We start from the raw sequence: 24,707 nt of genomic DNA on the forward strand, positions 1-24,707 counted from the left end.
TACTTGGTTTTTTCTTCCTCATTAGAGATCTATTTTATTGGTTCTTTGGATGCCTAGACATTTTTATTGGGTGTTAGACATTGTGAGTTTTGCCATGGTATGTACTGGATAGTTTTTGTATTCCTATAAGCATTCTCACAGTTTGTTAGCTGGGACTGGAGTGGTGCTCAGTCTGAGACTAATTATCGCCCACTATTGAGGTATTCTTTGTATGCCTGGTAATTTTTTATTGTCGGGTGTTAGACATTGTGTTTTGCCATGGTGTGTATTGGATAGTTTTTGTATTCTTATACATATTCCTAAGATTTGTTAGCTGGGACTGGAGTGGTTCTTACCAGAGTGGGGCTAATTATTTCCCACTTCTGAGGCACAGCCCAGTGTCCTGTAAATGATGAGGCTTTCCACTCTGGCTGGTAGGAACAGACACTATCCCCAGGGCTGCGTGGATGCCAGGCAATTTCCTTTAATCCATTTGGGTGGTTCTTTCCCCAACCTTGAGTAGTTTCCTTACACACATTTGCTGATCCATCCTTGGCTGAAGACTGAGGATGTTCTGGAATTCTCTTTCTCTCTCTGCATCTCCCTTCTTGCCAGCACTCTGTCCTGGGAACTCTAGTTGCCTTGTTTTCTCTGGACTCTCAGTGCTATCTCCTCTACTCAGGGAGTGTACCTGGCTCCATCCTTCCTGTGCTATGGCATGAAATGTCCTCAGAGCAAAAATTTGAGGGCAGTTGTGGGGTTCACGTCATCTGTTTTGTGTCTCTCAGGTTTTACTGTCCTTCATTGCAGGGTCTTGGAAATCATTGTTTCATATATGTCATCTGTCTTTTTGTTGTTTCAAGTGAGAGGATAAATCTGGTCCCTGTTATTCCATCTTGACCAGAAGCTGAAGTCCTGGGCCCTTGGTTTTTCACTTAATCATTTATTTGTAGGAATCACTGGTTTGGACTCATGATTGTGAACAGTGACTTGGGCAGGTGGTGGTGTTGGGGCTGGTAGCGTCCTTGCTTTTCATCAGTGATGTTCATCCAGTCGATTATATTAACATGTAAATTTAACTGGCCACATGATTTCTGCCCTCCAGACTCTTTTCAAGAACTTTCTGTTGTCCAGATCTTATAAAAATCTTAGTATTAACAACTAGTTTGGTTTATCTCATGAATACTGTGAATCTTACAATTGGTCATGATTTTTGTTTGTTTTTGTCTTTTTGGTTTTGGAGATTTTCTTTTCTTTTTTTCTTTTCCTTTCCTTTTCTTTTTCCTTCCTTCCTTCCTTCCTTCCTTCCTTCCTTCCTTCCTTCCTTCCTTCCTTCCTTCCTTCCTTTCGTTTGGCTTTGACTGCCAGGGAGCTCAGGTAATTTCTTAGTCTGACGTCTGGGGCTGGGTAAGATGTTATAAGATGTATTTCTGTAAACAAACTCTTTGCTCCAGCCTTCTCTTTTTAGCTTACTTATCTTTTGCCTTATAATCCTCTCCAAATTCTCCATTGCAAGCAAGAGACATCTGCTCTTACTATCCAGCTGATTCGAGCAGAGCAGACAACGAATGTGAGAAGTGATTGGGAAGTTCGGAGTCTCTGGGAGGTTCAGAGAACCAGGCTAGAGCAGCAGTCTGAGTCACACCAGGACTGATCCAGGAGGAGGCACGATTCCTGTGCTGGGTACTGACAAGAGCAGATGCTGAAACCCACATCAGGGCTGCCTCTATATGCAGAACCCAGAAGGAGCCCCCCCGCCCCAGAGATTCATGTTGGCCATTTCTGGTGGAGTCTCATGTGAGGCTCCAATGGGAGAGCAAAGTCACGTGCCTACAACATGGCTGCAAGAAAGGCCCCTATACTGGCTTTGGACCTCCTCAAACATAAAAGGGGTATTCAGAAAGATCGGGAGGCTATTCGGTATTGTTATTGATATGTAACTACTGTATCCTGATATTATTTTAAGCAGTTATATTTTCAAAAGTAACCAATAGGGGCGCCTGGGTAGCGCAGTCGTTAAAGCGTCTGCCTTCGGCTCAGGGCGTGATCCTGGCGATCCGGGATCGAGTCCCACATCAGGCTCCTCCGCTATGAGCCTGCTTCTTCCTCTCCCACTCCCCCTGCTGTGTTCCCTCTCTCGCTGGCTGTCTCTCTGTCACATAAATAAATAAAATTAAAAAAAAAAAAAAGTAACCAGTAACTCTTTTGGAGGAAAAAAGGGGGGGAGGGGTTAAGCCAGGCTATCACGTAAGTGCAAGCATTTCTTGTACACGGCAGTCACACGCCTCTCCCTCCGTGCCAGTGCCCCCTCCCGGCTCCAGTGCCCCACAGCCCTCTCTCCAGAGCAGACAGAGCCCACTCTCTCAGGGCTCCAGACCAGTTGGGGGCAGCATGGGGATGGGATGAGACATTTGAAGGTTGGCAGAACCCAAGGGTCAGAGGGAAAGGAGCCCATGTTGGTGCTTTCGTCAAGCTGTATTTCAGGCTTGGTAAGCATTTGTCACCAGCCCCAAGGTAGAAGCAGGCCTTTAAGACCATCTAGCCCAACCTCGTTGCAACAATGACCTCTTAGCCTAGTGAATGGCAGAGCTGAGAGGTATGTTGGTAGGGGGCCAAGGGAGGGGATGACACCCCATGCCCCTGACTCAGAGTAGGCTTTCCTAGGATCACTGGGCTTGTACAGAGGAGCTAGGGATGGGTGGAGGACAGGGGGGAAGCGAGACAGTCAGGAATAGGTCAGGCTCCCAACTGGAGGAGGAGAAAGGGCCTCAGCCAAGCCCGCCCCAACCGCTGTCCTGCCGACCCCTCCCCTCTCACTCCCTCCTCCCTCCTCTGTTCTGTCTTCCCTTGGTCCCTCAGTGAGGCCCAGGTGGCGGAGCAGCCTCTGTCAGAGGGAATTAACACACTTAATTAAAGTGTCCGATGAAGAGCGTTGCATATTTCTTAATTACTGTCGGAGCCTTTGGGGGACGGTTTGAAATGGGATTTTTCACATTCCTCATTTAGCCTACAGTGAGCCAGCCGGCCCCTCAGGGCTCTGGCGGGAGCTGACAAAGCCCTGGTCTGGAGCTGCCTTTCCGAACATGGGGTGGTAGGGTGGGTGGAGTGGGGAGCCTGGCCCCTAGCCCTCCAGGCTTGTCAACCTTGCAGGGAGGTTACGGCAGGCTTTTCTGTTCTGTGAAAACAGCACAAAAGGAAACGAGGGTCAGACAGAAGTAGCTGGTGTCTCACTGGTTCCTCTCATCACTGTAGGACCCAGGGGCTGTGCACCCCATGGTCAGGCCAGAAGGGGGGACTTTGTGGGCATGGGGGTGCAGGGGAACAGTGGAGTCCTCTCCCCAGGCCCCTGCAGAGTAGGGACACTGGCCCAGGATGGCCTGATCTCCTTCTGAGCTGCAGGGCAAGGACCGAGCCCTTTAGCAGGCAGGCCCTCCCCAGCACTCATACAGCTTTTCTCACTTGGGTTCTGGAAACTGAGCCGATGGAATACCTGAGTCACCTGGGCCCAACCTAGGAATGGATTATTGGCCTCAGCTGTGGGGAAGCAGATTTGCCTTTTCAGTCCGAAGGCCGCCTTCTGACAGCTGCAGACATTCTCTAACCTGGGCCTGGCTGTGGGCCAAGGATGCAGAGACCCTTTCCCTGGCATGTGGACTGCTCTCCTAAAAACACAGGTATCAAAGAGGTGGGCAGCCTGCCAGTGTGGCCTAGATATGGCAGGGGGTTCTTCTAGGTCTTTTCTGCCTCCTACTCTGGGCCTAGCTCTGTGGCCCCAAGGAAGACCAGACTGAACCCCACTGTCCAGCAGCATCCCATAGCTGGTGTGGGTGGTAAATGTGAATGTGTGGCCTAGAAAAGATTATGGGTCAAGATTCTGGCTTAACTCAGCGAGAGGGCTATGCTGTGGGTAGTTCATGCTCTGCTAGGTCTTGCCAGACCTTCCACAAAGTCTCCAGCTAATTTCTTGTGCTCTCCCTCATGTTCTGCCCCATTTCTGGCCCTCAAAGAAATCTCCCCACCACACCCACACCTGCCATGGAGATGACAGGGTGGAGAGGTGTCCTTCATGGAGGGAGACAGTATTAGAGCAAGAGTCTGGGGGCTCAGGGCCCACTCAGCTGTCAGCCTGTGACCTGGGAACAAGCCAAGCCCAGGAGCCCTCGTAGCTACTGACCCCAAGGTCCTGGGAGGGTTTCGCTTCACGTGGCAGCTGTATGCAGAGGATACCTCGTCCTCACATCACCAGCTCCATCCAGTCCCTCCCCTGGGGCACCGTTCCTCCTGATATCCCATTCCTCCTGATATCCCATCCCCACCAATTAAGACCCAGCCCAAATGGCCACCTTCTCAGGAGACCCCTGCAGTTCTCCAACCGAGTGGCCTTGTCTTCTGGTGGGCTCTCAACTGTCCCTCCCCAGTTGCTTGGCACTTTAGGAATCTGCACCTGAATAGCTCCCCCACTGGAGCAGGGCTGTGGGGGAGAGCAGAGGGTACCTGCTTTCTCGCTGGGAATTCTGTGCCCAGCATGGGCCTGGCACAGAGTAAGCTGCCAGTGGGTGTTTGTTGAGTGGGTAGAGAGGCCTCTGCAGCTACCTAGAAGCCACCCAAATGTACAAAAATCTACTTACTGGGACCTGCCCCTGAGATGGGGACTGGGGCCTATGGGAGGCTGGTGGAGCAAGGTCCAGGTGGGTGCTGGTAGCTGACTGTGAAGGGCTGGCATTCAGTCCACATTGCACTGGTGGAATTTCCAGGGTGTATGGGACTGAGCTCATCGGACAGGTTTACAAAACACGTGGGTCAGCAGCACACACTCGGGTAAGAAAATAACTATTTTATGATAATGACAATAATGAAAAATAAGCTTAGATTCTCAGCTCATGAAATTGAAAAATTATTACTAATCATTTTTTTAATGGTTTTCTTTCTGAATTTAGTGCTGGCATTTGTGCTTTGACCTGACAATTTAAAAGCTTTTGTGGGTGACCTGAATTCAGGTGACTTTACTTACTTGGTGCTGGCTCCTCATCGAGTTTACTTAGACATAAGGAATGGCTCCATCGTCTGCTAGTCACAAAGCCAGGTGACAGGGAGGTGTCCTGGGCTCTCTTCCGCATCTGACCAGTCGTGAAGTCCTGCTATCCCTAGCTCTGTTTCTCCCCAGCCCCACTGCCCCTGCTTCCACTGAGATCTGCTGTCTCTCCCTGGACTGCCACCCCCAATCTGGCCCCTGTAAGCCATTCTGCCCAAAGTGCTATAAGTTTTCTTCCTAAAGCACGGATCTGTTGTTCTGGTTATGTCATGCATATCACAAACACCCCAAACCTCAGTGGCATAGGACGATGTGAATATTTACTTTGCTCAGGAATCTGTATGGTTTGGGCAGATCCTGGCAGGGAAGGTGTGTTTCCGTGTCACTGGGCATCTGCTGATGGCTCCAAGGCTGGGGGCTGGAGTCATTGGAAGGCTGCCTCACCCACAGGTCGGCTGCTGGTGGGGGCCTCCATGTCTTGCCAGGTGGGTGTGTCTGTGTGGTCCTCCCTCACGTAGGCTGCCTTGGGCTTCCTCACAGCATGGCGGCTGGGTTGAAGGGGCAGCTTCCAGAGTATAAGGGAGCAGAAGTACTCCAGACAGAGGCTGTGCTGCCTTTCCTAACCCAGCCTTGAGAGTCACAGTGCCATTTCTGCCATAGTCACAGGCCCGCCCAGGTTCACCCCCAGACAGAGTATCAGTGGCACTTTGTAAAAAGAGCATGGGGCTGGGGAATATTGGGTGGGCCATCATGTTATGATGAAGTTATGAATGGCCACACCTGTTCCCACCACCTCTCTACGTAAGACCCCTCAGAAGCTGCCCCCACCCTTGGGAGAGAATCCATGCTCCTTGGTGTGTTCTCTGCCCTGCTGGCCTTGCCTCTCCTCTCTACCTTCCTTTCCTTCCTTCCCTCCACAACTGGCCCTGGAGATGGATTTTGGTTTAAATCAACCCACTGGCCCCAAGGAGCTTCCTTGAGCAGTGTTTGTCACTTAACCTCTCTTTACACACTGGTCGGGCTTCATTTTCCCCGAGACAAAACTCAGATGTGGAGACCTCCCATTGTATCCCCCATGGTTCCTGGACACATTTCTGCACCCCCTGACCTATCGCCTCCTGTCCCTTGTCACGAGCTTTGTGTCTCTGCCTCTGTGCCTTTCCTCACACTGTTCCCTCCACCTGGAACACCCATTCTCCCTCACCCTCACCCTCCCACAGCTTGGCGACTGCCCTGCCTCCTCCTTGTGGCCTTCACAACTGCCCAGCCACCTGGGCCTCTGCCTTTTGTGATCTCTCGCTTTGCTGCTGGTCAAGCCTTTCCATAAACGAGCACGACGGTGTGCATGGGGCATGGACAATGGCGTCAGATCTGGGTTTATACGCCAGCTCCAGTGCCTACCAGCTCTGTGGCCTTGCCGACAATAACTAACTCATGGGATCGTGATGAGGATTCAATGAGGGAACCTAAGTTAAGCACCACCTTTCTTGTCTGGCGCTGAGTAGAAGCCCGGTAAGAGTCCGTCTTCTTTGTAAAGACTCCTGGCACATGCTCAGTAATGAATTTTCTCACCCTCATTTGGTTGAAAGAGGACAAATGCATCTCCCTGCTTAGTCATGCGGGACTAAACTACCAGAAGATACTGCTGAGCCATGAGCAGAGAGAAGAGCTCAGTAACGATATGCCTGCTTATTGAATATAATCCTGCCAGCGGAGCTGAATCTTTGTCCTCAGAAACAGCTCTGCGTTGCTGCAGTGGTGTCCGAGAGCTGCTGTTCCAAGGCATGTGGGACAGTGTGACCTTGAGCACAGAGCTGCGGGGGGAGGACGGCTCCCAGAGGCGGCAGGAGCTGGTCGAATGCACGATGCCGCTGCCCCTCTTTCTGGCCTCCCCTCGCTTTGGCGCAGTGGTAGTGCCCAGTCAGGTGATGGCTGCAGCTGTCCTGCCACCCTTCACGGTGAGCCTGAGAGAACAGGATGCCGAGGAGGCGGGCGGTGCCAGCTCTCCGTTTGCGGGTTCCCAAACCTCCCACCCAGGGCAGTCGTAGAGGCTCTGAGCCACATTATCCTGGTAGCTGCGGACAGAGTATGGGTGGTCTTGGGGAAGCTCCAAGGCAGGGAAGAGGGTGGGCTTCTGCTCTGAGAAATGAGGCCTGGAGGAGCAGTAAGAAATTATTCCCTTCTGCAGCAAATCAGTAATAAACCCATCATTCAGTCTAGGCTTCAGGTGGGGTGCTGGGCCCCAGGTGTTCAAGCCCACTCACCCTCACATGTTGAGCCCCGCCTTGTGCCTCTCACTTCCCAGTTTCTGACCTTCCAGATTGGGTTAAGCGTGGCCCCAGCGGGGAAAAGCCCCCTACCTCTGTCTGGTCCCAAGGACATGGAGCCTTGTCTTGCTGGGGCCATTTCCAGAATCCTATGACGTCCATAGTGGTGGTAGCAATGACCTGGCAGAATCCTGAGACCCAGGGTGATCCCAAGATGCTGAGGGGGATCAGGGAGAGGAGCTTGTGCGCTGGCGAGGCCATCCCAGCCTGGCCCCACTCAGTCTGGCCCTGGGCAAAGAGCTGTCAACTCATTTCCCGTTGGATAAAATGAGGATGATGTGAGCACCTGCTTCAGAGTTGAGGCCTAAACCGTGTTAAGAACTTAGCGTGGGGTTGCTGCGAGCACAGAATTCCCACCAGCTTCCAGCGGGGAGGGGTCTCATGGCTTCTGCTCACTGCTGTCAGGTAAATCTCTGCCTGGCACCCCTGGCATGTGCCCGGAGCACACTCTGAAAACACAGGAGGCACGCGCTGCCCATCATGGTCATTGTGGGAACGCGCAGGAAATACTGGCAGGACTCCACATCTGGAAGTTCCTCCTGCACAGCCCCAGTGAGCAGCTTGTTGTCTCAGGACCTTCCTCCACCTAGCAGTCACCCTGCGAGCCAGCGCTCGCCCACTGCCAGTGGTTGTTGTCTCGAGATGGGATGACTTGGCCTTCGAAGCCCTTGTGGGGATTTCTAAGTTCTCAGACACTCCACGGACCTCCTGCTCCTCTAGTTACTTTCTGTGATTCCACGGTCTCTCCTCCCTGCCTGCTCAGCTGCCCCGGGGAAGAACCCGGTGCAGGAAGAGAACTGGTGTCATCCTTCCTTCTCCCCGTCCTGCTCCTGATGCTCGCTCCCCTCCCCCAAGATCCGAGATGTGGTGTGTCACCACCTGGGGAAATTACTAGTGGGCCCTGCGATCCCCCTCTTCCCGAGGAGGTGGTAACTTTCCACTGTCTCTTAGAAAAAGAGGATGCTGTGTTCTCTTGATTTTTGTCTGCTTCTTGCTCCGGGTTGCACTCTGTGGTCCCCTTAGCACGTTGCAGCCAGGACTTTGTGTGTGGGGAAACCTCCATGCTCACCTTCAGGTGAAAGTTAAGGGGAGATTTAGAGCAATTGAAAAGCATTTGACAGATTAATACCTTTCGGTTTCCCAGTTAGATTAGAAGAGATCATGATATGTTACTGCTCATCCCAGAGATGTTCGGAATAGAAATGTGGCTCTTGTGACGCCAGCTGGCATATGACCCGGCACTACCACCCAGAGCTGGCATCAGACCCCCCCCTTTAAAGGCGTGGCCCCGATGAGACTGCCCCCCACTTCAGATGCCATCTGCAAGTGGGCTCCCCAAGGACACCACACATCTGACCAACTGGCCGCAAATTCAGGGGTTCTCGTGACCCTCTTCAGGTTCTGTAATTTACCAGAACATCTCACAGAACTCCAGAAAGTGTTCTACTTATGATTATTTGATTATAAAGAATGCAAATCAGAAACAGCCAAATGAAGAGACGTATGATGGGCAAGGTCAAGCCAGTGGTCGTGGTAGTGATTTTTTTTTTATCTGATATTCTGGAAATTGTCTCCGTATCTCAGTTACCTGCTGCCTCCTTCCACTTTTAAGCATTTCCTATGTACCTGGCACTTCTATTTAATTCTTACCACTGCTCTTTGAAGTCTTTGATGTTATTGTACCCATTTTAAAATGAGGAACTGAGGTCCAGAGGAGCGGTGGCCACCTCAAAATGACACAGCTAAACAGGACCTCAGCCAGGATTTGAACCCAGCTAATCACTTTTGGGTGAAAGCTGGGGCCATCTACATTTGCCGCAGTCTGTCAAATGTGCCTTCTGGCTAGAAGACAACTGCATTTCCCTTAGAAATGTTGGCTGTTGGAAGATGGTTGCATGTGTCTTATATGGTGTACTACTAAGGCTTCAAAACTGGCAAAAGACCCTTCCCAAAGGAGCCAAGTTGGGTTGCCCTGCTCAATCCAGGCAGTGACCAGCCACCCCACCAGGCCCAGCCTGTGGGCATCCCATCCAAGAATCAGGGAGAGGCAGGATGGAGAACCTTCAGGTGCTGACTCTTGCTTTCCCTGCCAGCATTGTCTGTCTCCAGCAGCCCAGAGCAGGAGGGGCTCTGAGCCAAGCTCAGCTGGGCTAGTCCCCCTCCAAGCCTCCCAGGCCCGTGGCAGAGACTTGATGGGACAGTGTAGAGAAGCAGTCCATGCTGGGCCTGACCCAACAGATGTTTCTTTGTCACCCTTCCTCCCCTCCCAGATAATGAGAAGTGCTGGAGTAGGCATTTCCGCCAATGCCAGGCCCCAGGGGACCTGCACAGGGTTAGTTCAGAAGCCAAGTCTCGCAGTTTGGCAAATTAGCAGCATTTGTGGAATTCCCAAGAGCCTACCTGGTTTCTCTCAGCCATGCCCATGATTCTTGTTTGGGGGTGTTATTGCCTCTTAGAGGGCATTTGCAAATGTGGAAGGGTGTCCTGGGTTGACTCAGGGCTCAGGGATCCTGCCAGCATTTACCTGGCAAGGTCCAAGGATGTTAAACATCCTGTGAGGATCTGGGCCATCAGGCCTACAGTACAAAAAATAGTCCTGCCCTTGAGAGACATTAGGGGATAGCCCATTTACTTCCACTACCCCCAGTTCCTTGGAAAGCCACCCTCCTTTCTAGTCCCCAGGCTGAGTGAATGGGGAAAAAAGAGCATGCCTCCATCCCAGCCTGTGGCCAATGGCAAGGGCGTATTTCCAGGAGATCATGGGCCCAAGCGAGAGGAGCATCTTGTCTTGCACCAACTTGCTCTGATTCTTCATATATGGTCCTTGCCTTACTCGGGCTCTTGGGGGTCAAAGAAGACCTGGGTGTGGGTGGTGAGAATTCTTGGGACAGAGGAGGCCTCCTGCTTGGTGCTGGCAAGAACTCCCCTATAGCCCACCAGTGGAGGCTTGGCCACCACACCTCGGGGTCCCTGTCCAGGGGTCTGCCTCCTGCTTCCGTTTCCGCATTTCATCTTTTCCTCTAGGCTTTTCTGGTTCCTAATCTGTTTGCTTCACATGATATGTGTTTAGAGGAGTCTAGCGTACCTGCCCCAGCTGAACACCTCTCTTCTTGTTTTGCAGTCGGGAAGACGTCTCTGATCACGCGGTTCATGTACGACAGCTTCGACAACACGTACCAGGTGAGATCCTGGGTCCCCCTGCCTCCCCCACCAGCTGGGATGGCCACCTAGAGACCAGGCTGGCCTCTCCCCAGGGCTCTCTCATGCTGGACGAGAGCGCGATGGTCCTGGGGCCCCTGGGGGTCTGTTTTGCATCGGAAGAGCTTCCCATCTGTGCACTGGCCCCAGCCCAGTAAAGACGTGGGGCCCTTTTGAAAATCCAAACCTTGATAAAAGAAACACTTTCAAGAGGACAATTTGAAAAACAGAGGGAAGACACATTTCAGTCTCAGTTCTCTTGCTCCCCATGGGCAGGTCTGAACCATAGTAGTGTTTGGTTACTCGGAGTGTCATCATGTAGAGGAGAGTGGGTAGGCAAGATGTAAAATGAGGCAGATGAAAACCAGAGCAGTACGAGAACTTGCTCCTCAAGCATGGTTATGTTTGCTGGACCCTAACACCCAGGTGCATGCATGCACGTGAACACACACGGTTACTGAAGCACTTCCTTCCCGGAGAGGCTGGTTGTCATGGGCTTGCAGTGCTGTGTGAGGACAGGAGGCTGGACAGAGTGCCCCCTGTGGCTCCTGGCTCTCAAAAGTGGTCTGGGGCCAACCAGTGGCCCAGAGGTGGCTCCACGAGGCCCAGAGACTAAACTCCTGGGAGTCAGTAACATTGTACTCTCCTGGCATTACTGGTGAGTCAAGAGGATTGTGCAGATGAAATGAATTTCCCTTGCAACTATAGCTTTTTGTGAAAGGCATCAAATTGAATCATTCCAACTATTTTTAAGAAAAAAAAAGATACTTTCTTCCTTAAAGAGACAAATAATCATTTTTCTAATCCAGTGGGTTCTGTAAGATACTGGTTCCAAGAGATGTTAGCTGGTGTTACTCGAGAAGAAAAGGTAGGGATGAAGGTTCAGTGCTTAAACAGATTTGGGGAACACCAGTAAACAAAAGTCAATCGACTTTTCTATTGCAGGACTTCTCAAGGCTTTTACTACATCAATATATAGTTTTGATTTTCTGAAGGAGGGATATAGTGTGCAGGATCTCCCAGATGTGTTTGATCATGGAATCCTTTTGTTTCTGAGTCCTCAGAGGACACGTATTTATAGCACAAACCAGGGGCTGCTGTGCTAAGAGGTCCCTCCACTTCCCTGGACACAGAGGACGCGGAGTACAGCTCAGTGCAGATTACAGTCCTGTGTCTGCTCTTTAGTCTGTCTGTCTCCCTCAGGACATCATCTTTGCCTCAAATACACTCTGTCTGCCTCCTCTAATTCCTGGCTTTTCCTCTGCTGTGTCTGAAATACCAGATAACTAATGGCCTTGGGAAGAGTTGACTGAGGGTAAGAACGTGCGGCTCTGGGAGGGGGTCCCGAGTTCTCTGCACAACCCTCGGCACTGGCTTTAGAATGTCTGTCTTGGCCACAGTTAGTCTTTGTTGTGTTCTCTCGAGGCCAGGGCTTCCCAGAGGCCTCCGCGTAAGGGAGTTCTGCCACATTAGTCTTCCGTTGAGATTACAGTTCTAACAGACTTCAGTTCTGAAGTCTGGGTATGCATTTATTTGTGTGTATGTGTGTTTATATGTGAATGACCTGGTAGATATTATTTTGATTATTGATTTTTAAAAAATACTAAGTTATTTATAATGCCTCTCATTGGTATCCCATTGAAAACAATGGGACTCTTGGCTGGCTACTCTTCTTGGAGGTAGGGAGCAGCAGATATGGCCCCAGGGCCTTTGCAGTGACCAGTGATTCTCATGGACATGGATCAAGGCCTCAGCTCCTCCCCATGTCCTTTGAGTTTCCCAGAATCTCCTCCTACTTCCATCTCCAGTGTCCTCTCCTATTGCCTGCTGCTTGCCCTGCATCCTGTGGTCCTGCAGGCCTCTCCACTCACTGCTCCCCACACGGGCGACAGTCACGCCTCCGCACTTTGGCTCATAGTGTCACCTCTCCTGGAATGACCTTCCCTCTCCACTTCTCTGCTGTGAAAAATTTCTTCTGACTCATCAAGACTCAGAGCACTTGTTTGCTCTGCATGTGGGGCCCTCCCTCTTCTCTACTACGGCCCCCTCTGCCCTAGCACATTGTCCTCAGGTCTTGTTTAGTCTCCCATTTCCCTAGGAACTCCTGTGTGCTCGGCTCCTTGGACGGGCTCTGCGTTTGGCTGAGGCCAGGACCCCTCAGATCTGCCACTATGTTCGTAGGCCCAGCACAGGGCCTAGCCATCACTGGTGTTGAGTGCCTACTGGTACCAGAGTGGCTTGGAGAGGTACTCTCTGCCTTGGTTTTCGGACCCCACCAGGCCGAGAGGCCACAAGGGCCAGATGTCTTGGTGAGGAGAGAAAGCCCAAAGGGAAGCACGACCTTCCCCACTCTGGGCTTTTTTGACTTTGTTATTGCAGCAGATAGAATTTCTTTCCTAATGCTCTTTAAAATGGTAATTAGGCTGGGAGGCCAGGGATCCAAATCTGTGCATACACAGGCCATTTTAATGAACTCTCTGGAGGAAGAGAGGGGGAAATGGTATTGTTTATTTTGTTTTTCTTAAGACAGTGGCAGAGACATTTGGGAAGTAGACAAGATCCCCAAGGGCTCTGGGGAGTGTTTCTGGTTGTTCTTGGCCACTCCCAACCAACCCCCTCAAAAATCCTCTCCATCAGCCAGCAGAGCCCCTCACTGCCCCTTTAGCTGAGACACTCAGTTCCCAGGACAGAATCATCCCTCCCTCTCTCCCATCCTTTTGTATGCCTCTGGCTCTGTCTCTCATCCCCCATGTTCCTCATTCACTCATTCTGACCGCAGATGTTTGTCAGGTGCCTTCTCTGTGTCTGGAGGGACAGTGGGAGACAGTGACCTGGCTGCAGAATCTGGCGCTGCCCTCAGCCGGGGCATGGAGGGCAAGGGGGTTCAACCTCATCTTGGGTGGCAGCGCGTGAGCCCTTCCTCAGTCTGGGGCTGGAGAAACCCGAGGCCCTGAGGGGCTGGCATGAGGACTTGTGAGGACCAGGGGCCTGCAGAACTGGGTTTCCTTATTTCACCTCTCAGAGGGTTCTTGTCTGCCTGGCAGACCACTGGGGGCTGCCACCTTGTCAGCTGGCGGGCCTCAGGAGACCAGGTCCCCTGCCACCTTCTGACTGGCACGGCCCCTGCTCCACACACGTGCACCTTGTTCTCCTCTTGACACATTTGCTAACCAGCCTCTCACCACCCCTCCCGTCACCCCATCTAAACCACTCACCTGAAGAAGCCAAAAATCAAGACTTACAGCCTGGCGAGATTAACGTCTGCAATAATTCTCTTGTATAAAACCCTAACTAAAAAATTGCTTTCAAAAGTTGCTGTAGAAGACCCCTTCTGGTACCTGCACTGTGATGAGACTTGACCCTCTGTGTGGGCTCAGTGGAACACACCTGCAGGTCTGGGCCTTGGGCCAGCGGTTGGAAACCTGCACTAGCGCCATGATGGGAGGCTCCTCGCCTCTGCGGGAGAGGCCATGATTTGGAAGCAGCACTCTCCTGGGGTTTCTCATGGGTCCCTCAGGGACTCTCTGTCTTGCTGTATATTAGCATCACCTACGGGGGCGATGGCCCGGAGATCCAGAGACTGTATCAGGAAGGAGCATTTTTTAAATCTCTGAGGTGATTGAGATGAACTTCTAGCCTAGGCCAGAGCCAGCGGCCCGTACATCTCCCACCACGGCACAAGTTAGGAGACCACTGACCTAAGGGGCGGCTCCCGGGCTAGGGCCCCGACCTGCTCGAGCTTACTCAGCTGCTCCAGGAGCACAGGACCAGTTCTGAAGGACTGGGAGGCTTTGCCCATGCTGAGTCACTCTGGGGATCCCATGGAGCCTCTGGGAAAGGAACAGAACAGCTGTGTCTGCTGTGCCGCCACAGGCTGAGGGGTGGGCTGAGGAGCTGTCAGCCCCTCAGCAATCTGCACTGCCCCGAGGCTTTCCTCTCACTTCTGGGCTCTGGATTTGTTTCCCAGGGCTGCCATAGCAAATGACCACAAACTGAGTAGTTTTAAACAACAGAATTTAGTTTCTCACTGTTCTGGAGGCCAGAAGTCTAGAACCAAGGTGGGGCAGAGCCACACTCCCTCTGAAGGTTCTGGGAGAAAAATCCTTCCTTGCGCCGCCCCCCAGTGTCGGGCAGCTGCAGGCCTCAGCCCCTTGTTGTGAGGCTGCGAAGCTCCAGTCTCCGCCTCTGTCTTCATGTGGTCTTCTCCTTCTGGGCCTCTGTGTGTCCTCTCCTCCTCTTAAAGGGACACCACTCACTAGATTTAGGGACCTACCCTAAATGCAGGATGATTTTTCATCTTGAGGTTCTTAACTGATTACTGATTCTTAACTGATTCTTGACTGATCTGATCTTAACTGATCTACAAAGACCCTATTTCCAAATAAGGTCACATTCTGAGGTTCTAGGTGGACATGAATTTGGGGTGGGACATTCTTCAACCCACTACGGCAACTCCCAGTCTGATCCCCTTGGGGCCCAGACCTTCTGGCTTGGGCCTCAGCACCATCTGGAGCTTCAGACAAGGCAGGGATCAGTGGCTGTTCTAATGGGCACAGAAGGTTTCTGGGAGGGGAGCATGGGACAATTTCACTGTAGCTGTGCTGGAGGGAGGAATGATTACGTGCTGAAGGAGAAGGCTTTGTGGAAGTCCACAGGGTAATGATCCAGCACTGAGAGTGTGGGGGGGGGGGAGGGGTCTGCCTATTGCAGTGGAGGGTAAGAGTGGGGTCTTTGGATGGATTATTGGCAGGGTGCATGTTGATGTTCATGGGACTTACACGCTTTTGATTTTATTGGTACTTTGCTCCTTTCTTCATTAAATATATATATATGAAATTATATTTTACAGCGGTTGTTAAAAGAACATATAATCCAGACTAGATTATTTTATATTTATTATTATGTTCATTTGTCTTTTGATTTTAAAAGAAATTAAAAGTTAAAAAATATTTTTATGGTCCCCTGAAAGTACCCTGGGCCCTAGGCTCTAAGCGTGCCCTGCCTCATGAATATGCGGGCCCAGATGGTTGGGACTGTGGAAGGCCCTAGAAGCTCAGAGGGGCTTGGGCTCGTGAGGCAGGAAACAGAGAGCTATTGAGGGTTCCTACTATGGGCACTGATGCAGTCAAAGATTTCAGAGTTTGTAGGAGACAGATGTGGAGCACTGGGCTGGGACAGGGGAGACAGTTGCAGGCGGGGCTCACTCAGACCTGGATGCAGCTATGTGGGGCGGGGCGGGGCAGGGCTGGGTGGAGTGTGACTGAGCAGTTATGCAGGGCCGAGTGGGAGGTGAGTGAGGGGCCTGGGCCAAAGACAGAGACACCACAGGGCAGTAGAAGGGATGAGTGACCAGAGAGGGTCTGTGGGATGCAGAAGAGGGAGGGGCCGGAGTGGGCCCTAGGTTTCTGTCCAGACACCGTGGAAGACCATCTGTGCTATCAACACAAAGAAACACGAAGAGTCGAGTGGGAAGGAATGATGGAACAACCAAGGGAAGGTGTTTGAAAATGACTGGTATGTGGGGCGGGCCCTCGAGTGGTTGCGCAGAAGCTGGACCCCCGAAGCCCTAAGAACTGATGAATCCTGTGGGTTGGAGTGCAGAGAGGAGGGGGCGGACCAGACGGAGAGGCCTCTCTCCACAGAATCTAGGATGCCGCCCGTCCACATGTGGTGTTCAGGTACCCGCCCGGCACCTGGGGGAGACAGGGACAGTCTGCCCTGGTAGAGGTGGTCAGAGTGGGGTCACACACCAAGGACAAGGATGCAGCACGTTCCCTTTTACCTCAGCTCTTTCTTTCGCCTTCGAAATGATGCCGCATGCGGAGGAGGCCTGGGGCCAGATCCCAGGTCTGTCACTTAGCTCAGAGACCCTGGACCAGCGTTCTGCTTTCTTAGTATTGCATTCTCTTTTAACTTAGAAATTATTTCGATAGGATTTAACCCCTATATCACCTAGACCAGTTGCCTCAAACTCTAGCAGTAAGAATGTGGTTAATTTGTATTTCGACCATAGCTCACATGGATCTTAAAGTCTAGATGATGGAAAATCATGGGCCAAAAGTACCGTTGACATAGCTGTGCATTACACAGTACCACATAGGAAAGTAGAACAGAACAAAAAATGGCAGACAGCAGCAGCAACTCTCCCTCCAGCTAGGTTGATAGGGACGAGATGCCTCTAACCCTGTGTCTGCTAGGGGCTCGGGGGCCTCCCCACCATCCCTGCGCTCACACCGGGCACAGGGTGCTGCTGTGCTCCTGGCAGAACGCGGACCTCGAGTCCTCACTGAACTCTAGCAACAGGACGATTTTATTATGTTCGTAGAGTGGAGTTCCAGCTTCACAAACATTAAGTTCTGTGGTCAAAACGTGAGGCGACAGTCTTACACAGTAAAGTCCCCCTGAATGCCAGGCAGCTTGGCGAGATGACCCTGCTCTCAGAGACCCACTGGGGTCCCAGCAGCCACCCACGTACTCCGTCTGGAAATGATGTGGTTCTGGACGGAGGGCTCACCTGCCCTTGCTCTGACATCTTGTCTTTCCCTCCCTCCTCTCCTCTGCCCTTTCTCTCTCTCTTTTGTTGAGCATATTACAGATTAGGAATGGTCACCTCCTAGTACAGAAAGCTGACTCGTGGCGGCAGGTACAAGCAGTCCCGGTGGGACTTGAGGTGGCACAGCTGCGCAATCATGCTGTCAGTCCCTGGGCTCTCGCTCTCACTCTGTTCCTCCTTCTGGTGTGTGGGTTCTCGTCTGCATGCATGCAGGCTGGCTGTTGCTGCTCCAGACATCACCTCTGCATTCAGGGCAGAAAAAGAAAGCAAGAGCTTCCCTGGAATGCTCTCCCTCTCCACCAGACTGCAGCTTATGTCTTATTGGCCAGAATTGGGTCACCCGATCACCCTTAGCCTCTGGAGAGGCTGGGAACGCAGAAGGTCGCTTTGACAGTCTTTAGGCAAGCAAGGGAGTAGGAGGTGGCTGGTGGGTATTGGGTGAGTCCACCAGTAGCACCTGCTACGTTTTGTAAGTTAAAGGGACTCATGATGCAGTTCTCTGCCCCGGATGTCAGTAGTCTGTCCTGTTCACGTTGTAGGTGACCCTTAGATACCCTCCAAAGTCTACCACTTGGAGCATCTTTTCGCCCTGTTAAGGAGAGGGCTTTTGTGCTTGCACCATTTCGTGGCCCTCTAGGAAGCCTCCGAGAGAGTGTCAGGCCACACATCCCTGCGCATCTGTGTGGCTTTTGAAGGGATTGAGAGATTTTGATGAAATTGAACCCCTTATTTAAAGTCAGAAGGTACATACTGTTTGGTTTACCTTTCAGACCACAGGAGATAAAACAGCAATTGATTGAAGTACTTAAATTGGGTGGTGATGGGCACAAGCCACTCTCTAGTGAGAAGAAAGTGGCCCTGGGATTGTGTAGACTTGGAGGCCGAAGTGGCTGAAAGAAGCCAGGTACCTGTGCCGTGGCCTCCCAAGTCAGTGTCCCCTCCCCCAGAGCACAGAGCTGAGCTGTTGGCAAGGACAGACCCTGCCCAGCATGTTTTCCAGAGGCCGCCGCCTCCTTCCCCCACAGCGCCCACTTGCCAGTCTGAATCCTGAAGTTTTGCCAGCCTCGTTTGCATGCTGATTTGCATGGCTCTACCCCATACTCTCATCTGCCAGTGCAGAGCACAAACAGCAGCTTCATTGTCGAGGGCTTGTCATGCCCAGCTGCTTTCTGCCACTTTTGGATGCTTCCCCAGCCATGGGCCAGGGTCTGGCCACAGCTAGAAAAAGACACACATACACTCCTTTTCATGATTTCTCTTCCTGAGAAGAGTCTTGGGTCAATTTATGCAAATCACCATGCAAATTTCCACTGCAGACTGTATTACTGTGTCTTGTCAGAATGTGGATGCAAAATTACTTTTCATAATAAATGCACATAGCAAAAAAGATTTCAACAAGTGCCTCAGGAAGCCTCTCTTTTCTTGGGGATCCACTGGGCCGATGGCTCTCTTGTGCAGAGGGAGGCGTGTAATGGACCGTCATTCTGCGCTCTGTGTCTGAGCTCTCGTTGACACTGTATAATACCACCTTCAAAAGAAGGGGAATGTAGACATGGCTAGGAAGTTGGTGTTTGTTAAGATTTCTCATATTTTATATAAAATGAAAAGCCTGCCATTTTTCATAAGCAGTGCCGTTTGTAAGCATGATATTAAAGAAATAAATAGTGGCGTGCAGAGTGCAGCCCAGCCTCCTGGGAGGGGCAGTGGGCAGCACAGCTGAGGAGTGGAGGGGAGGATCATGGGGATCTTGGACTGGCAGGAGAGCCCCTAAAATCAAGCCTGCTGCTCCTGTGTCTTGATATCCTCTTTGCATTCCTGTGGCGTAGTTACCAGCAAGACTAATTTATTTATAAGAAGAAATGAAGTACAGAGAATGAATACTTTGACTCGGATTCCATGACAAACTAGAAGAGGGATGTGGTCTCCTTTAGAACCCAGTCAGCTTTTCCTGAAGCCCTGGGAACACTAGTTTATTAATAAGGGATATTAACAGGGATTATAAGCACAAAATTTCCTAGAGCAAGGAAGCTTGGGAAATGTTGGGTTCCATGTAATTTTTCATGTTTCTTTGGTGCAGGACTTCTCAGAGCCTTTACTGCGCCAATGTGTTTTATGGCTCTCCATTAGGAGCTAGAATATGCAGCCTTTCTCAGAAACACTTGATTACGGTTTACCTTTGTCCTGTAGGCACCGCATGGGGATGTATTTCCCATAGCCAGTCTGAGAAACGTGGGAGGGTCTTTTGTGCAGCGGGTTTCTCCATCTTCTCTCAGATATCCTCTAGTCAGTTGGTCAGTCCTCATTTTTGTTTATGCAGAGTACCTATGTAGTCTAACTCATGTGATCTGCAGTCCTTGAAGGAGGCTGTGATTATCCCCATTTTAGAGAGGAGAAGCTCCCAATCCGGTGTTCTTCCAAGCCCATCACAGAATACTCAGACCTGCCAAAGCATTGGCCGAGGTCACTGAAAACAGCACATGATCCCGCCCAGGTCCGTTTGGTGAAGGTGGGGCACTCTGCTAGCAGCATCCTCTGAAACTGGCCGTGGTCAGCCCAGGGAGGCGGTGAAGGAAGCCTACGGCTGCTGGCAGAGACCTGCCCTTTCCCTCTCTCCAAGAACCTATGAGGTCTCCTGGTCACCTCAGCCTCTGAGTCTCCTGGCAGCGCCAAGGCTGTGGGCATATCATGGATCTGGGCTTTACCTTCACAGCAGAGGTGACTCTGCCCCCACACTCACCCACACAAGCATAACACACCCATTCCTACCCACATACACATACTCATGCATGCAAATGAGTGTGTAGTTGCATGCACACGTGTGTGTGTCCGCTTGCCCATGGGTCTACCCACACGTACTCACACACGTTCCCATCAACACACATACACCCCGCTGTGAGGCGTGCTGGCCTTCAAGACGGAGTGTGGGTTGTGGCAGCTAAGAGGGAATCACTGAGGTTTCTGCCTGGCTGGCTAATTGTTCTTTTTGCTTGGTGTCCCCCTGTCATCCTGTCAGATAATTCTGTTGATCTGTTTTCACATCCGCTGTTCCATCTCCCATGTGCTGTCAAGCTTATCAGTGATTTTAAAATTTCAGATGTTTATTTTTCAGTTCTAAGTTTGTATTTTGTTCTCTTTTATAGTTTCTCTGCTGAGATTTTTTTTTAAATCTGTGCCTTGGTAATGAGCGTATTTCTCTATACATTTGAGCATTATCACACCAGCTACTTTAAACTACTTGCTACCTTCAGTACCTGGGTCCCCTCAACGTTGGTCTCTGCCTATTCTCTTTTTTCTTGAATATGGTGTGCACTTCATATGCTGAGTAAATCAAGAGTTATCCTACACATGGTGATAAGACTGGGGATTCTGTTTGTTCCTTCGGAAGAGTATTGTTTGGATCCAGCTTCTCCCTTCTCTTCCCTGTGGTAGGCAGCAAGTTAAAGTTTTATCAGACTTGTTTGCCTTGTTTTGTTTTCAGTTTTAGGTAGGCTGCTTTGGGTCTGCTTGGGTCAGTCAGAGATTTGAGCAGCTTTCAGATGCAGAATTTGGAGTGCCCTCTCTGGGGCTTTCTCATGTTCAAGATTTCCTACGTTTTCTGGCTGTTGTGGTAGCTTTAGGATCTGACTTGTTTCTCAAATAGCAAGACTGTGGGTTTCTTGCCAAATTTTAGCAACCCCTGAGCTCCAGCTAGGGCTGCCCTTCGGTGAGTGAGCAATCATAAAAACAGGAATTTCACTCAGGGCTGTTCCCTTTTTTTAAGTTGGCTCCCCTCCAGTTTCTACCTGCTTTTGGTCCCTCTGCAGTGCCTTCAGATAGTTGTTTGCTGTATTCTGGTCAGGGTTTATAATAGCAATCTGCAAGAGGGTTGGTCTGATAAGAGCTCTGCTGTGTGGGAAATCAGAACTCTCCCATTCCCTCCATCCGGGCTTTTCTCCCCACATTTCCCGTCCTGCACTACACCCCCATTTTCACCTGCTGGAAAGTTAGTCTTCACTCGAGGACTTGCATAGTTCCCTCATCTTGCCTCAGGAAATCAGAAGCAGAGTCCCCCTTTTCCTAGAGTCCTTCTCACTACACTGGTCCTTTCCATCCATCAAGGACCACAATTCTGTGTGCTAATCTTAGCTCCTCTACAAAGTTGGAAGTTCAAGGTTGAATTTGAAACTCCGAATAGGCATTAACCATGTGGAAGAGCATTCCAGGGGAGGAAACAGCTCCTCATGGGCCGGGACGAGGGCTCGTTCTGCTCTGGGGCTAATACATAGTAGGCATTTGAGGATGAGAAAGTGAGTGAGTATTACTTGCTGTGTTTGTCAGAAAGGAGCTGCCCAGGGCCTGAGAGAGACGGGCTCCAGCTGGCGGTGGTGTGGGGCCAACTGCTTGTGCCTTGTGTCTGGGAAAATAAATGATGCCAAGGAGCTAGAAATTTCCTGGTAACCAGGGCCCAGCCAAGGCCATCTTAAAAGTTCTTGTTTTTGCTCGGTCCTTTGAGAGTGACTTTTGTTGTCCTTGTTAAAATGCAAATGAAGTTCCTCTTAAGTGGGCTCTGCTGAGCTATTATGGCTAATGACCATAAGAGTCTGACAATAGGAAGCCAGACAGGATGTGACCCCCATGCAAACCCAATGACAGCTTCAGGGCACAGTGACAGCTTCAGAAATGAAGGGATTTCAGGAAGCAGAAGGAGTACAGCCAAGTAGTCAAAAGCAGAGGCTTTGCAGTAAGGGAGACCTATGTTCAAATCCTGCTTCTGCCACACAGGTCACCCGTGTGACATTGTTTTGGAGTGAGCCTTGGTTTCCTCATGAGTAGCACCTTCCACATACATGGGCGTCTCCCTCTGTCTCTCACCCCAGGTAGGGAATCTGCCCCGCCTTCTGGATCCCGCAGCCTCCTCGGGCTGATTACAGCACAAGCGCAGAGTCTAGGCAGTTGTTCACAAAACTTCACTGCACACATGAATTATCTGTAGGCTTATCTGGAATTCTGGTTCTGGACTGACACCCCAGAGATTGTGCCTCTGTGTGTCTGGCTGGGGCCCGGCATCTACGTGCTTAACAAGCTCCTGATGTGTCTCTGAAGCAAGTGGGCCATGAACTACATGTTGAGAATCGCTGAATCACTGGCCAGTAGGAGATACCGAGGTAGGAGATCTTCCCAGTTTCATACAGAAACTGTTAAATGAGGGGCCCTGAAGCCAACCTGAGGGCTCGGAAAATGACTTGCGGAGGAGCTGAATCTGAATGGGTTTTAACCACGTGGAAGAACATTCTAAGGAGGGAACAGCATTAGATAAGGCACAGAAACCCAAAATGACTTGTATGGGGTGGGGGGGTCTTGACCAGAGCATTATTACTACAGTATAAAGTAAAAGCTGGACACGAGAGAAGTGAGACCAGAGAAGTGAAGGGCAGGCCCTGAATGGTTTGTAGACCGAGTGAAGCGTTTAGACTATTTCCTAGGCACAGTGGGGGAGTGAAATGATCAGATTTATGTTTTAGAAATGAGGCTGGATGAAAGGCTAGTTATAACGGGAGAGCCTGAGGGCAGAGAGACCAGTCAGGAAGCTGTTGAGATGATTCAGATAAAAGAAGTTGGAGGTCTGAACAGGGGCAGTGCTGGTGGGGATGCTAAGAATGGAGGGGTGAAATGCTCCGGGGGCAAAGTCGTCAGCTCAGTGATTCTCCTGATGTGAGGGAGTGGATGAGAGAGCAGACAAAGAGCAGGGACTTGGGAGGGCTTCCAGAGGCTTGGGCACCTAGGGTGGTGGAGGTGCCATTCATGGAGGGAGGAAAATAGAGGCAGGTTTGGAGGGAGATGATAGGCTCTGTGTGGGACACACTGTGTCTAGTGAGATGTCTAGTAAACAGTCAGATACCTGGACCTGGGGTTCAGGACAGAGTAAGGCCTGCAATGTAGATTGGAAAGCCATCAGTATATCCTATTTGAAGCTGTGAGACTAATGAGGTCCCCTGACACAGGGCAGGGAACACCAAGCAACATTGTAGGAACAGAGAAAGGAAGACGTTCCTGTAAGAGATCAATGAGGAACAGCAGTTAGAGAGGCAGGTAAGCCGGAAACAAGCAGCGTCATGAAAAGCAAAGGAAGGAACGGTGTCCAGGAAGAGGATTGGTCATGAGGGTCAAGTGTGTCAAGAAGAGCTTGGCCTAAGAGTGTCCTTACAGTTTGGAGATGAAATGCCTCCTGATGACCATAGCAAGAGCAGTTTTGGTGGGCAGAGGACAGAAACCAGACCACCCTAGTCAAGCAGCAGGTGGGAGGGGAGGAAGTGGAGACTGGGTTTAGGGTCCTTTTCCAGTAAGCATACCATTTGAGGAGAGGTGAGAGCTTGCCAGATATCTAGAGAGCCACTTAGTGACAGGGACATGAAAATACTGAGAATGATTCTTGGACAAAAGGAAAGTGTGAGTGGAGCATGGAAGATTGAAAATATAGAAAGGAGATGGCTGACAGAGCATCATCTGGGAGGAGGGGGCCAGGAACAAGGGGACCTGCAGGGAGAGGCTTGCTTCCAGGAGGAACAAACACTCAGAGCCTTGAGGGATGTGGGGATGAGGCTGGACACTTGTAGACAACTTTGCAAATATCCTTTTCAGTCTTGGCTCTGCCACTTCCAGCTGTTGACCATGGGCAAGTCACTTAGCACCTCTTACACTCGGGTTTCTTAGCAGTGGCATACACATATTAAAGAACACAGCTCGTAACAGAGGTTATCGGGAGTGCACGAAGTAAGGCATGTCAAGCGCTCCGCACGATAGCAGGCAAAGGCTGAGTACTCGGATGTTTCATCATCATTATTGTGCTTACCCCTGTTGTTGCATTAAAGGTAAATGCGAGGAATTGAAGTGCTTTATACCTAATGTTGAAAAGTAAGATTTGAGGCCATCTTCTCAGAGGGAGCCACACTAAGGACCGAAGAACAGGGGAGAATGTTATGAACTGTTGCTGATATGGATGGAAGTTAGGAGGTGATCAAGGACAAGTCACATGTTTTTATATTTACCCATAGATTTGCCATTTGTGGTGCTCTTCTATTCCTTCTTTAAAGATGCATATTTCTATCTGTAACATTTCCCTTTAGCCTAAAGCATTTCTTATAATTAGGGCCCACTGGTGACAGATTATCACAGCTTTCCCTTATCTGAAAATGTTTTGCCTTCATTTCTGAACAGAAGTTGCACTGGTTGTGAAATTCTAGGCTGACATGATGGTGGTGGTGATGCTGTTTCTTTTGGAACTTGAAAAATGCTTTTCCGCTGTCTTCTGTCTTCCATTGTTTCTGATGAGAAATCAGCCATCATTCTTGTCATGATTCCCTTGTGTATAATGTGTCTTTCTGTTTTCTGGAGGCTGTCAAGGTTTTCTCTGTATCTTTGGTTTCAGCAATGTGACTATGACATGCCCAGGTGTGGTTTTCTTTGTATTTATCGTGTTTTAGGTTCACTGAGCTTCTTGGTACCATGGGTTGATGCTTCTAAACAATTGGAAAATATTTTAGCTATTGTTTTTTCAAAAATTGTTTTGCTGATTCTGTCTACTCTCTTTACGAGACACCGATTGCATGTCTAGTGATCACTTGATATTGTCCTTGTGGTT

General features: G+C 50.5%; 1 protein-coding gene across 2 annotated transcripts in view; it reads left to right on the forward strand.

Moving 5' to 3' along the window:
• The window catches only part of RAB6B (RAB6B, member RAS oncogene family), a 60,114-nt gene that overhangs the window by 16,935 nt on the left and 18,472 nt on the right, over positions 1–24,707 (forward strand). For both annotated transcript variants that reach the window (XM_040636800.1, XM_040636799.1), the window contains exon 2: positions 10,460–10,518. In XM_040636800.1, the coding sequence (XP_040492734.1) occupies positions 10,460–10,518 (59 nt within the window). The remainder of the gene's footprint in view (positions 1–10,459; positions 10,519–24,707) is intronic.

Source organism: Ursus maritimus, unplaced genomic scaffold, assembly GCF_017311325.1.
Source record: "Ursus maritimus isolate PB19 unplaced genomic scaffold, ASM1731132v1 scaffold_20, whole genome shotgun sequence".
Taxonomy (NCBI): domain Eukaryota; kingdom Metazoa; phylum Chordata; class Mammalia; order Carnivora; family Ursidae; genus Ursus; species Ursus maritimus.